At 45.5% G+C, this 14,393-nt stretch overlaps 1 protein-coding gene across 4 annotated transcripts in view; it reads right to left on the bottom strand.

The window, feature by feature from the left end:
• Positions 1 to 281: 281 nt before the first annotated feature.
• The window catches only part of SV2B (synaptic vesicle glycoprotein 2B), a 103,500-nt gene continuing 89,388 nt past the window's right edge, over positions 282 to 14,393 (bottom strand). For all 4 annotated transcript variants that reach the window (XM_036278036.1, XM_036278037.1, XM_036278038.1 and 1 more), the window contains 4 exons: positions 9,041 to 9,174; positions 6,261 to 6,461; positions 2,581 to 2,740; positions 282 to 968 (listed from right to left, as the gene is read on the bottom strand). In XM_036278036.1, coding sequence (XP_036133929.1) covers positions 785 to 968; positions 2,581 to 2,740; positions 6,261 to 6,461; positions 9,041 to 9,174 — 679 coding nt within the window. In that variant the 3' untranslated portion in view covers positions 282 to 784. The remainder of the gene's footprint in view (positions 969 to 2,580; positions 2,741 to 6,260; positions 6,462 to 9,040; positions 9,175 to 14,393) is intronic.

Here is a 14,393-nt window from a genome sequence, read left to right as displayed (position 1 = left end):
AGATTTCTATAGATAGTGCTCAAATATTTGGTTTTCTTTTCTTTTTCTTTTTCTTTTTTTTATCCTCACTTGAGGACACTTTCGCATTTATCTTCAGAGAGCGGGAGGGAGAGAGGGAGAAACGTCGATGTGAGAGAGACACATCGACTGGTTGCCACCCACACGACCCCAACCGGAGCCGGGGATGAACTGCAACCGAGGTACGTGCCCTTAGCAGGAACCGAACCCAGGACTCTCTGGTCCGCGGGCCAATGCTCTAACCGCTGAGCCAAACCGGCCAGGGCAAGGTGATTCTTTTAAATGCAAAAATATATGTATCCTGTGCTTCAAGTCCAATATTTATCTGATGACTCTAACTTCTTATCCAGTCCATTTGTTTAGTCACTGGTCTCCAAGGAACTTGACAAAGGACCTTGAGTGTTCTCACGCTCAAATTCACTTCAAAACCCAAACAAGTCCTTGCACGTCACTTGGGGGAATGCACACTCCTGGTTTAGCACGTGCACCACTGGAGGGTGCTATTCCTCCTCCCCTGCCTTGGGCTGGGGTGACCTGAAACCGAGCACGCAGCACTAGGATGATCAGGGTGGCTCAGGACACCCCAAATCAGTCACCTGAGTTACACACATCTTGACGCTGAAGTGGGTCCTAAACGAGGGGTCACAAAATCAACATCTCCTCTGGTGCTGTCCAAAGTCCTCTGGACGGTGACAGACAGGAAGCGTGGGTGCGTCGAAGGTCCCTGGATAAGGCTGTTCCGACGTGTCCTGTCCCCGTGGGCGGCTCACATCAGGACCTGCTCCCGCGTCTCGGGCAGTCGAAGCGCAATGAGGCCACCGCCGACGAGAGAAGTGGCGGCCAGGAGGATGGGGACGACTTTGGTTATCCCAACAAAAGAAGCGAAGATGGTGTTTCCGAGAATGGCCCCGAATTTGCACAACCCATTGAGGATGCCAAAGGCTGTCGCCCTGTGAAAGAAGAACACAGACTCTGAAAGATGCCAACGAGACCTCATTCGGTGAACAGAACCGGGTTCTTTCTTTGCCTTGTTGTGCAGAAAGGTGTAGTATTTTTTTCCCTCAAATATCAAAGTAATACATTCTCATTTTAGTCAAATTTGGAAATACAGCGGAACAGGAAGATGCAGGAAGGTAGAACCGCACCACGGAAAAGCAGTCACCACTATTCACATTTTGGAGTCATTTCCCTCAGACTTTTTCTTTCTCTTTTCAGATCACAAGTTTACTAAAAGTGTGGCGATAGATTTATACTTAAATTTACATTTAAGTATAATTTATAGTTAAGTAAATGTATATTTAAGAATTTCTATTTAAATTCTCTTTTCACATGTTCTTTTCTGTAACTACACCACCCTTACGATCAGTCGCTAGCCCCCATTTCGGGTCTTTTGTTTCCAGAATGTTCTTGGCTATTTGTACAATTTGCTTTTCCAAATAAGCTCTAAATTAACGTTTCCAAGTTCCTAGAGGTAGGGATGGGGGAATCTCCTAGAATTTTGAACCGACTCTTTTAAGTAGAGAAAAACTAAAGATCTGACATTTTTGTAAGATTAAATCTTCTTAGAATTCAATAAGGTATATCCTGACACACATTTAAGTTTTCTTTAATATTGCTCAGTAAAGCTTTATGGATTTCTTTGCATAGGTGTGTCCCTTTCTCATCAAATCGATTCCTAGATATTTTATGATTTCTGCTTTTATTACCTGGATTTCCATGGTAATTTGTAATATATTTTAAAGTCTATACATTATTTAGTTCTATTACTGACCACCTTACCAGACTAGTGTATTGTTTCTAGTAGTCTCTTTAGCTAATTCTCTTCAGGTCCCTAGATGTGAAGTCACATACCATGCAAATAACAACCATTTCTCCTCCTCTTACTATTCGTAAAACTTAGGCGTTCTTTGGCTCGGGGGTGGTACATCGTGCTTTTCCATAGCAACCTACATCCCAATGCCTGTCACCAAGTTAGAATTTTTGGTCGGATTCCATGCATCGGTCTTCCACACCGCTTCATGGTCCTTTCTGACCACAGGCCCCCTTTATCTGCTGTTCCCCACATCCCCAGCTCCTCCTCAGGAGGGGGTAGCTGCTAAGCAATGGTCTTGCCCGAGGCCTTTAAACCAGGTCTATTCTCATGTAGCTTGTGCACAATAAAAGCAAGACCTGGGCAACCCAGCCTGTTCTCTGCAAGTGCCCCCAACCATCACGCCCCGCCCCCAACCAGCACGCCCCGCCCCCAACCAGCACGCCCCGCCCCCACCACCGATCGGTTTGCCTAGTCCTTCACCTTTGCACTGTCTCCCTTTGTAAGGCTTCTTCTCACCTCGTTTCGATTGTGTGGCGCATGGTATCGTCCTCTTATGTTCTCTCCTGGACACGGTTTACATTCATCCTTTGGCCCTGGCCCTCCACCCCACTCTATCAGGCCTGTGCCAGCCCCCACACAGGAGAAACTAAGAAACATCGGGCCCATGGAACTCCAGGCCGAGCAGAGTGGCCACGGGGCCGGCTGCTGGGGCAGGTGGAGCCCCAGAGAGGAGCCCGGGCGGAACTGACCTCTGGTTGGTGGGATACAGCTCCACCGTGACCACATCCAGGGCGTTCCAGGCAGCGATGCTGGTCCCGCAGAACAGGCACTGCCAGCCGATCATCGCCGACTCGCTGTTGCCAAAAAACAGGAAGAAGCAGCAGACCGCCGAGATCAGCATGGAGCCGCCTGCGGGGGGAGGGCAAGGGCAGGAAGGACATGAAGCCTGTCCGGCTGGTGTGGCTCAGAGGTCGAGCGACGACCCCTGCACCAAGAGGTCGCCGGTTCAATTCCCGGTCAGGGCACATGCCCAGGTTGTGGGCCCGATCCCCAGTGGGGGGCATGCAGGAGGCGGCCAATTGATGTTCTCTCTCATCAATGTTTCTATCTCTCTCTCCTTTCTGCTCTCTCTAAAATCAATAAAGGAAAACTATTTAAGAAACATGAAGCCCGTGGTCAGATAAAACTATTACCCACGGGTCCTGGCCCATCTTCTATCCTCACAGGGACACATGAAGTAACAGGTTACAGAGAGAACACCTTGAACCCTCGCACGGTGCCCTGGCCATGGAATTAGAGCCCTCGGCACAGGTCACGTCGCCACAGGTGGCTTAGGGGAAGAATTTCGAAATTGTCACCCCTGTGGTGCTGCCCAGCCCAGAATCACTGGGGACAGGGTGGGGGTGGGGCTAACAGTCTGTTACTTGCCAGATACTCCTCTAGATGCTTGAGACGTCATTATGGAGACGTCATTATGAGACGTCATTATGAAGACGTCATTATGAAGACGTCATTATGAAGACGTCATTATGAAGACGTCATTATGAAGACGTCATTATGAGACGTCATTATGAAGACGTCATTATGAAGACGTCATTATGAAGACGTCATTATGAGACGTCATTATGAGACGTCATTATGAAGACGTCATCATTGAGACGTCATTATGAAGATGTCATTATGAAGATGTCATTATGAAGATGTCATTATGAAGATGTCATTATGAAGACGTCATTATGAGACGTCATTATGAAGACGTCATTATGAGACGTCATTATGAAGATTATGAAGAGGTCGTTATGAAGACGTCGTTATGAGACGTCGTTATGAGACGTCGTTATGGAGACGTCGTTATGGAGACGTCGTTATGAGACGTCGTTATGAAGACGTCGTTATGAAGACGTCATTATGAAGACGTCGTTATGAAGACGTCATTATGAGACGTCATTAAGAAGACGTCATTATGAAGACGTCATTATGAAGAAAACCACCTCGTGGAACTCGCATTCTAGCGAGAACATAACCACAAATAGGCTACAGAAGGAAAACCTGCGTATTCTCCATTTACACCCATCCCGTCCCAAATTTCCACTGTCCCCCGCCCCACTCTGTGTCCCGAGGAGGTAGAAGAGCAGGTCCCCAGCAGCCAGCTGGGATTTCGGGCAAGAGACCCCCTCCCCCCAGGAATCAGGCCCCGGGGGGAGGGAGGACCTCCGGTTGACAAGAGGCCGGATGGCTGACCTGACCTCGCGAACAAGGGCCCCTCTGGGGGACCTCTGCTTAGAACGTTGCCCTCACCCCTAGGAAGCCCCAAACTAGTGCCAAGCCCTGCTGGCCAGCTGGAAAATAGTAGCTGTCGGCCTGGATTCTGGTGATTCTGGGAAGGGGTAGGGCTGTGAGCAAGTAGCCCGGTAACTATTCTACACAGTTGGGAGAAAACTGGAAGGAGAGGGTGTCATTGACTAAAGCCTGTATTATCTACATTTACACGTCCCTCGGGGTGGCCAGCAGGGGACCTGGCTTACAAGAAATGTTGACAGCCCTGGCTGGTTTGGCTCAGCGGTTGGAGTGTCGGCCTGCGGTCCAGAGAGACCCGGGTTCGGTTCCCGCTAAGGGCATGTACCTCGGTTGCAGTTTGTCCCCGGCCCTGGTTGGTCGTGCGGGTGGCAGCCACTCGATGTGTCCCTTTCACATGGATGTTTCTCTCTTTCTCTCCCTCCCACTCTATCTGAACAAAAAATGGAAAAATGTCCTCGGGTGAGGATGATAAAAAAAAAAAGAAATGTTGACAAATGTTTGTTGAGGACAAATATTATCACCACAGAAATCAAGTGGTAGGGAACTGCCCTTCGATTATGTTAAGTCTTCGGTTACAGGTCCTTGAGCAAGTCACTTAACCTCTGTGCTGAGTGACTATCCCCATTTGTAAAATGTTAATAAAAAATTCACTCGGCCGGTGTGGCTCAGTGGTTGGGCATCGACCCATGCACTAAGAGGTCGCCGGTTCGATTCCCGGTCAGGGCACGTGCTCAGGTTGTGGGCCTGATCCCCAGTGGGGGGCATGCAGGAGGCGGCCAATCAATGTCCTCTCTCATCGATGTTTCTCTCTCTCTCTTCCCTCTCCTTTCCTCTCTCTCTAAAATCAACAAAGAGAAAAAAAATGAAATAAATAATTTTTTTAGAAAGCTAAAATTACAAGCATTACTTATGCTCACCATTCTAAATATTCATGATACTATTTAGAATGATAACATTCAATAGGAGCCCAACACCAGGAAAAGATGACCTTTCCATAAAGACCTGGCCAAGTTGTTCTTCTCTGACAAAATGACTGTGCAGTTTATTCTTTTTGCCTTTGAGCTTTGCTGCTAGGAATCTGGGTACCAGTTTTCCTGAGCAGTGACACCCCAAGGCCAGATCTTACGGCACACTTACTAGTGTGCTGTCTGCTTCCTCACCCGAGGCCCTGACTCATATTCTAAAACACATTTTCTCTGGCCCTGGGTGCGTACACTTAGTTTCTCGTCCACCATGAGTGGCATGTGTTTCTGCAACAAACTGCTACAAATCCTGGCAGAATGAAGCAAAGCATACGCGAACAAAACTGCCATTTTTGAGAAACTGCAATGCACCAAGTACTGCAAGATGCTTTGGGTACATCATGTTCAGTCCTCACAGACGTCAGCTAGAGGTAACCCCGTCTTATAGGAAAGAACTTTGAGGCCTGGAGAAGTAAAGGATTGTTTCAAGTCAAACAGCCTGTAGGTGGTAGGATTCTAAAGTGAGTCTGTCCGACTCCCAAACCCAGAATGGTAGCGTTATTAAATAATAATAATACCACATTTTAAATAATCAAACAAAACCTTGCCCAGCCTGTGTGGCTCAGTGGTTGAGCATTGACCCATACACCAAGAGGTTGCCAGTTTAATTCCTGGTCAGGGCACATGCCCAGGCTGTGGGCCCCATCCCCAGTGGGGAGCATGCAGGAGGCAGCCAATCGATGTTCTCTCTCATCGATGTTTCTCTCTTTCTCTCTTCCTCTCTCTCTTAAGTCAATAAAGAAGGTAAAAATTTTTTAATAATAATAAAACAAAACCAACATTCATTTAAGAAAGAACATTTTATATATTTTTCTGACAATAACCTTTCAAAGCATGTAGAGTGGATAGATTTAATATCCCTATTGAAGTGCTCATAAAATAAGTGATCATCACAGTATTGCTCCATCGGGAAATGGAGACGAGACCCTGGCCTGGACTACAGGTCTCAGACCACCTGCACGAGGCCCTGGGATTTTGTCCCTGCGCCTCCTTGACGCCACACCAGCAGGTGCCATCTGGCCGGGGTGATTTCCTGAGCAGGGTTTCTTACGGAAAATGACACATTCCACCGCACACTTTCAGTCACCGCCTTGGCCCGACCAACTCACCAATCATCTTGAGCCGTCCGATTCTATCCATGAGCAGGGCGGAAATGATGTTCCCGGGCAGGACAGACAGGCTGCCCAGGAAGCTGACAAGGTAAATCAGGAAGTCGTTATCTTGCTCAAAGTCCATGTGACAGCCCTCCTTCTGCTCCAGGAAGGTAGAGTTGATAAATCGGCAGTTGATGAACTTGTGCTCATAGAGGTCTGGGGAGAGAAGGACACCTTGAGTTCATGGAGAGTGGAGGAGGGGTGGGGATTCAGGGCAGAGGCAGGGGTGAAGTATGCCCCTTCCATGGGCAGGCTGCACCAGCCTCTGGCAATCAGACAGTCTTAAAGTCAAGGTGATGCTTGCTAAGGGTGGATGAAGCAAAAACCTCTACAAATGTAATGACCTGTTCAATTTCTGATCAGCAAGGGAAAATGAAATGAACATTCATTGAGAGGCTCATTTAAATACATCATCTCCCAAGCCACGTAACAGTCCTCCAAGGCTACCCAGCTCTTAGAAGCCGAAGACAAAACAGGTCCAGATTGAGTCAACCACTCCAGAGCCCACATAGAAACCTGAACATTCTTCAAAGTAAAAATAAATTGAGCCCCGGCTGGTGTGGCCCAATGGTTGACCCATGCACTAAGAGGTCGCCGGTTCAATTCCCAGTCAGGGCAAATGCCTAAGATGTGGGTCCCACCCCCATTGGGACCAATTGATGTTCTCTCTTATCAATGTCCCTCTCTCTCTCTCCCTCTCCCTTCGTCTCTCTCTAAAAATCAATAAAGAAAAATTATTTTTAAATAATAATAAACTAATTATTTATTTTAACTAATCATCCCCCAGAGCAGGGGAAATGAACAGGGGAACACAGAGGATTTTCAGAACAGTGAAAATACTCTTTGCAAGACCACAATGATGGACGTGTGTCATTATGCATTTGCCTAAACCGATGTATAACACCAACTGCACAATGTACAACACCAAGAATAACCCTAATGTAAACTATGGACTTGGGGTGATAATCATGTGTCAGTGCAGGTTCTTCAGTTGTAACAAATGTACCGCTGCAGTGGGGGGGTGTCGACATGGGGGAGGCAATGTGTGGTGGTGACGGTTTATGGACATCTCCGTACCTTCCTTCTAATTTTGTTGTAAACCTAAAACTTCGCTACACAAAATTAAATCTTCCGAAAATAGAAACCATTTGCTTTGGAATCGGTTTCCATGTCTTCTGGTACCTTCCAACACCAGCTATTCTAGCAGAAATATCATTAAATAGGCTTTCAGGGAACCTGGGTTTGAGGAACCAACTTTAGCGCTGCTGACCCCCTTTAATCTCCATGAATCTCCACCAACAAAATTAGAGGGTACCCCTGATGATCTCAATTACTTCCCAGCCTTGACATCTCATGACTACAAATGTTTGCAGAAGTCCCCATTGTAACAGTATAAAACAAAGAGGCAACATTTCAACTTGGAAGAAGAAAAGATACGCCAGGTTTTCATCACAAGTAGGGATGCACAGAACTCTTTACTGTTTAAGTTCAGGCTAAAAAAAAAAATAAAATGAAATCATTTAGGAAGTTAAGCCCCATTGTAGATTATTTAGAGACAGGGGTATTTGGAGACCAGATATTGAACCTTTGGAGGCTGACATCACGGAAGAAAAAGAAGCTCTTGCAGAACCGTCCCTTGGTGTCAAAGCCAGGATCTGGACATAATGCAAGGGGTTCAGTGAAAAGGTCACAGACTTTGGAGCCAAACAACTGAGAAATGAACCCAAGTCCCATCAGCTTGCTAGCTGTGCCCTTGGGCTAGTGACTTAGCTATAACAAGATGGGCCTACCAGGACATTTGTCACTTGAGACGACGTAGATGAAAACCCTGGTAATGCTCAGTTCATTTCCTTATATCCCAGCTCCACCTGGTATGTTATTAACATAGGATGAAGTAGTAAAAATAACAAAGAGCAAGGAACTGGTGGGATTTTGTGAATCTTTTAAATCACGGAAATCTGAAACGGTGTGATTTTAAAATGTTCTTATCATTTCACTTCATGCAGAAAGCTTAAAAAGATGCCATTTTCTCTTCTTATTTACTGCTGTGAGACCATGAGTCTTGAATTTTTCAAGTTCCAAATGAGGCAAAGTCAAGAATGCACCTTGTGGACAAAATACAGCCCCCTCCTAGGATGATATTTTTATCGGTCTCATACTTTGTTCCTATCATACTTAGCATCTAGCATCAGTCTCGCTGACATCAGAACAGTCACCCAGAACTTCTGTTTCCTTAGAGGTGATAAAACTGAGATGCAGATAAATTAAACGCCTTGGTAAAGACCTTATAACTCATCTGTGCCATCTGAGACTAGAACCCATTTCTCCATCCTAAGGCTCAGCACGCGTATCGGTGAATACATTACTGCACCTAAAGCCTGAGCATTTTGATTTTTATTTATTTTATTTTATTTTATTTTTTTTATCCTCACCCAAGGACATTTTTCCATTTTTTGTTCAGGTAGAGTGGGAGGGAGAGAGAGGAACAGAGAGAGAGAGAGAGAAACATCGATGTGAAAGGGACACATCGAGTGGCTGCCACCCGCGCAACCAACCAGGGCCGGGGACACACTGCAACCGAGGTACGTGCCCTTAGCGGGAACCGAACCCGGGTCTCTCAGGACCGCAGGCCGACACTCTAACCGCTGAGCCAGACCGGCCAGGGCAGCATTTTGGTTCTTAGACCAGACGGATCCACTCCCATGATAGTCTCCCTTCTCTGCCCCTGTTCTTACCTGTGTTATAGAAGGTGGTGGATTCAATCGTGCAGTTTTTGAAGAAGGTATCAGTGGATGTAACGTCTTCGAAATAGCACTCATCAAAGAATGTGTCTTCAAAGAGAACATGTTTAAAGTACATCTTCGTGAACCTGGGGAAAAGACATTGGTTCCTGAGTGATCCATCTTGGGGAAAAAAAAAAAAAAAAAAGGCGACTTGAGAGCAAAATGAAAAACACAAAACGTGGGCAAAGAAGGACCACAAACCAAGAGGTGCTGAAATATTTTCACACTAGACTAGTTCCCCGTCTCTTAGCTGTCGGTTCACAAATGAGGAGGGCTTCAGGAGTCTGGAAGCTGGTGGCAATGTACTCCTTTAACCTTTTATTTTTTATTTTTGTCTCTTTATTTCACCTTTAATATTGAATGTTAGCCTTGCAGGATAGAAAAATGGTAGCGAGGTGAATGGAAGCTCCATAGACCGTCTCCCAGGACCAGACTGGAATTACAACTACAATAAAGACAAGTCATCGGGAAAACCCAACCGAAGAGCAGCTGGATAGAAACCTTATAACCAGAGATACAAAAAGGACCCCACATCGAGGCTGGTAGGAGCTGCAGAGGCGGAGAGGGCTGGCTGGGTGGCCACGGGCAGCAGCTGAGGGCTGTCTTAGCTGTGAGCAGCGCCCTCTGAGAAGTCAGGGTTAAACCCACGCCAGCCCCCCAGCACAGAGAGGCGGAACAGGGAAAGGAGCCCACATACCATCTGGCTGAGAAAATCCCCAGAGCAGAGGTTTGTCCAGCAGGGAGAGGCGCAGGGAACACCAGCACGTCCCTGAACGGCCAGTGAACTAAATTACAGCTCCAGCCACTCGCCTGGGGCTCCAGCAGAGGGAGGGGGGCTGGGCTGCAACTGGGTAAGAAGAGTTGGGGGTTTTGAGCTCTGGGGAGAGACCCGGGAAGGAAGCCATCGGGAGCTCTCTGCTGAGTCACTCCCTCATAAAACAGTAGTCATTTTACTCAAGGAGCCCCTTCCCAGAGACAGGGAAAAGCCACTGCTTCTCCCTCGGGAATTTCACACCACCTGGCCCAGAGAAATGCAACCTGAGGCTCATTAACATCCAGAGTCTACCTGCCAGGCAGTCGGCAGAGGAGAGCCTCTGACAGCTTGCCCTCAAGTCTAATTGGAGGAAAAAGACAGACAACTATAACACAGTGGGAAGCACAGTGATAGAATGAGCACAGGGCACTGAAGTGATTGCTCCTTTTCAGGGCCACGAGATAATTCAGTGCATAAGCATAGATGATGGCCACCTCCCTTTACCTTGCGTGCTCAGAACCCTGACCTAGCGCCACCTATCGGTAGCTTCTGCAGAAAGACCTCCCAGATCCTACCAGTAGGATCTGGTCCAGTGCTTCTCAAACACAGACCCCCAGACCGCTTCCACCAGAATAACACAGGAGACTCTTATGAAAGACACAGTATCCTAGCTCAGCCTCTTCAACAATAATCCCCAGCGTCTCATCCCAGTTTATTACATTTTTTTAAAATATGAGAATCATTCATCTACAAAGCCAAATTAGTTTCGGCGAATTTTTCTTAGGGTCAAATTTACTACAGACCTTTCCAAGGGGAACCTCCAAAAGCTAACACGTAAACTCTCGGGGTGTGCAAGGAAAAACTAATTGGTAAGCCTCTTGTTGCAGGAAAAATGCCTCTGATTTAAAAAGAAATGAACTTGGTATGCGAGAAGTGTTTACTCGGGAAAGCTATTTCTAGAGATTGTCTCAGGTGTTTGCCTTTCGTAATATATCCTTCTCTTTAATACAGCATCAGGCCGCTGATGTGACCTTCAGTGATATTTTAATGTTCTGGAGAAAGTAGGTAGAGAACTGCGTCATCAATCAAATGGGCCTGACACAGGCAGACCTTAAAATGCATCTCCAAGTGAGTAATAAAAAGCCAAAGTTATAAAGAAAGAGATAAAAGAACAGAGGGCTAAGGCGTGTTTTATGAGTCTCTATATAAATCATCTCTTCCAATTTTTAAATTATACACTGAACTGGTCCAAGGGTTTCATTCAGAACAGTTCAAAGGCTGGAGGAATGGTTAGCAAAAGGATTACGTGGAACGTGTCCCGTAGGGAAACACGCCATTGGCGATCCAGGGTCTATGGCAGAATTATTATTATAAACACTATATTTCTGTTACCCTCAGACTCAATGCTTAGTCCAACAGATGACTTAAATTATGCCAAAAGTCACATCTACTCAGTCACCATGTTTTAGATGTGGTGGCATCTCCCTCAGGAAACTCAGTCTAATTAAAGAAATACACTATGTCCTGGCCACTTTGGCTCAGCGGTTAGAGCATCAGCCCACAAACCAGAGAGTCCTGGGTTCGGTTCCCGCTAAGGGCATGTACCCTGGTTGCAGTTTGTCCCCGGCCCCGGTTGGGTTGTGTGGGTGGCAGTACTCAATGTGTCTCTCTCACATCGATGTTTCTCTCTCTCTCTTCCTCCCTTTTTCCCTCCCACTCTATCTAAAGATAAATGCAAAAATATCCTCAGGAGAGGATAAAAAAAAAGAAAGAAAGAAAACTGACCATTAAATCTTAGTAATAATGATCAAGAGAGAGGTATGCTATAAAAAAACACTTCAAAATGGGCACTTGTGATCCACCTGGGAAAAACACGAGATGACTTATTCTGAAGGACAAAAATAAAAGGGAATTCCCTTCACTTTATAAAGGGTATCAACCAAAAATGTAGAGTCAATCTTATATTTAAAGGTAAGACATCAAAAGCGCCCCACTGAAAGTCAGAATATCTGCTAGCTCTGCTTTTGCCCATCACTGAACTGGTCATAAACAAGGCAATACAACGAGAAGTGAGGAGAATAAAATGATAAGGATAAGAAAGGAAGAGGCAAAACTGACTAAGTAGTGAGAAATAGCGTGTTTAATGATTGGAAGATTCTATGGTGTGAAAATGTCCCCAAATGAATTCAGGTATTCTATGTAATTCCAATGAAAATCCCCACCAGCACCCTGGCTGGTTTGCTCAGCGGTTAGCGCGTCGGCCCGCGGACCAAAGAGTCATGGGTTGGAGTCCGGTCAAGGGCACGAACTTCAGTTGCAGTTTGGTCCCCGGCCCTGGTCGGGCTCTTGCGGGAGACAACCAATCAATGTGTATTTTTCACATCAATGTTTCTCTCTCTCTCTCTCTCTCTCTAACCCTATCTCTATCTCTATCTCTATCTCTATCTCTATCTCTATCTCTATCTCTCTCCCCTTCACTCCCTCCCACTCTACCTGAAGATAAATGGAAAAATATTCTCGGGTGAGGATTTAAAAAAAAACATCCCCACCAGCTGTTTTTAATGGGCTCTAGAATGTGATCCTGAGATTCATGTGGAAGAGTACAGAAGGAACACTAGCCAGGAAAAATGCTAATTAGCGGAGGACCTAATACCCCTGGAAACATGACTAAACGACGCAGTTATGGCAATTAAGTCAATGTGGTTTGGGTAAAGGAAAAGACAGACCCATGGACCCAGCGAGCAGAGAAACACAATAATACATGTAAAGAAACTTGACCTATGATAAAAGTGTTATTACATATCATTAGGGGAAAGAGGCAATTTCGTAAATGCCATAGAGACAAATGGCTATTCATGTGGGACGCAGGAGTCAAATCAGTTCCTCTCTTGTATGCAGAGACCACGTCCAGAAAAATTATGGACCTAACTATGAAATGGCGAACTTTAAAACTTAGATGACAAAAAATCGAAATTGACTTTATGACTTCAAATGTGAAGGCTTTCTGAAATAAGAACCAAAAGGCACACATTATAAAGGGAAAGGTGAAAAATTTGGCATTAAAAAATAAAATATCTGCACAAGAGGCCTGGCCAGTGTGGCTCAGTGGTTGAGCGTTGACCCGTGCACCAAGAGGTCACCAGTTCAATTCCCGGTCAGGGCACATGCCCAGGTTGTGGGCCCGATGCCCAGTGGGGGGCGTGCAGGAGGCGGCCAATCAATGTTCTCTCTCATCGATGTTTCTCTCTCTCTCCCTATCTTTTCCTCTCTCTCTCTAAAATTAATAAAGAAAAACAAATAAATTAAAGATATATGCTCTGGGATGAAAACCTATCCTGGTTTTAATTAACAATATTAACAAAAAAAGTTTGGCCTGACATTTTGGTTCAGGGTTTAAAATATGAACTTTTTCTTTTTCTGGCATTTTCCAAAAACTCAGAGTTTTGAAGCAAAAGCATGTGAGAGGCACCAGGCAGCTGCAGATGGTGTTTGGGGAGCAGGTCAATACTCATCTGTGTATTTTTGTTTCTACTTGGGGACTCACTGGAGGCTGAAATTGAGGTTTCAGGCAGATCTCCTTTATTGATAAAAATCTCTCAGTGAAGTCTGAAGCCCTTTAACACAAAGGTATTGTCCCCCAATACAGTCAATAATTTTTATCTGAATTTTAAATCAGCAAAGTGTGGATAAAATCTACGAAGGAATACTAGTGACAAAGGGAAAACTACCCACCCAAGCTAAAGAACATCAATTTAATTAACACTCCGAAGTAGCTTATGGTTTTCCAAGATAGGCTGTTTTCTAGCTTACGACCAGCAGATGGCAGCATAACTCAGAACAAGAAACCAAGTTCCTTTATTCCTTAGATCAGTTTCCAAGGCTCCTCATCTTCCAAGGAGAAAAACACCCTTTTTTTACGCAACAAGTTGCTGGAGGACAAATCATGGACTTTACACAGTCTTAATTTTAGAATCCACTGGTGAACAAAAACATATTTATGACAACTGCAAATGAACTCTTGGCAACTTCTGGAGGGATGAACATTTTACTCGTTACACAGAAACATCCACATGTACTGGAAACGTAGAAACATGGTAAAACTTTTGCGCATACAAATTATTCACATCCACACTCCCGGACCATTCTTGGCGTGTCTATGCATCTCCAGGCCCTTGGCAGCAACCTTGTGGTCCCCTGGGGTCTTGGGTGCACAAGACGAGACCACTTTTATTAGCCCTGCTTCCTCTTCACTCCCACTCAAGCTTGTTGAAAGCATCAGTAGGCTGAGAAAGGTTAAAAAGACTTTGTAGCTAAGTCTTAGTATTTCAAAACCAGTCCATTATAAGTCATAGGGCTCTGGCATCTCGATGAACCCAATGAAACAATATATGACGTTGTCAAGGACTCGAGTTTACATGCCTTGGTTGTAAGAGAGACATTTCTGTTTATATCAGCTGTGTGATTTGGGCAAGTCACGCCACCTCTCTAAGCTTCCGTCTTCCTACCTGTAAAGTAGAAAGCACACGTCTTGCCTCCTAGAATTTGTGCGAG

This window comes from Molossus molossus, unplaced genomic scaffold, assembly GCF_014108415.1.
Source record: "Molossus molossus isolate mMolMol1 unplaced genomic scaffold, mMolMol1.p scaffold_m16_p_24, whole genome shotgun sequence".
Lineage (NCBI taxonomy): Eukaryota > Metazoa > Chordata > Mammalia > Chiroptera > Molossidae > Molossus > Molossus molossus.
This window is presented reverse-complemented; position numbering and strand designations above follow the sequence as displayed.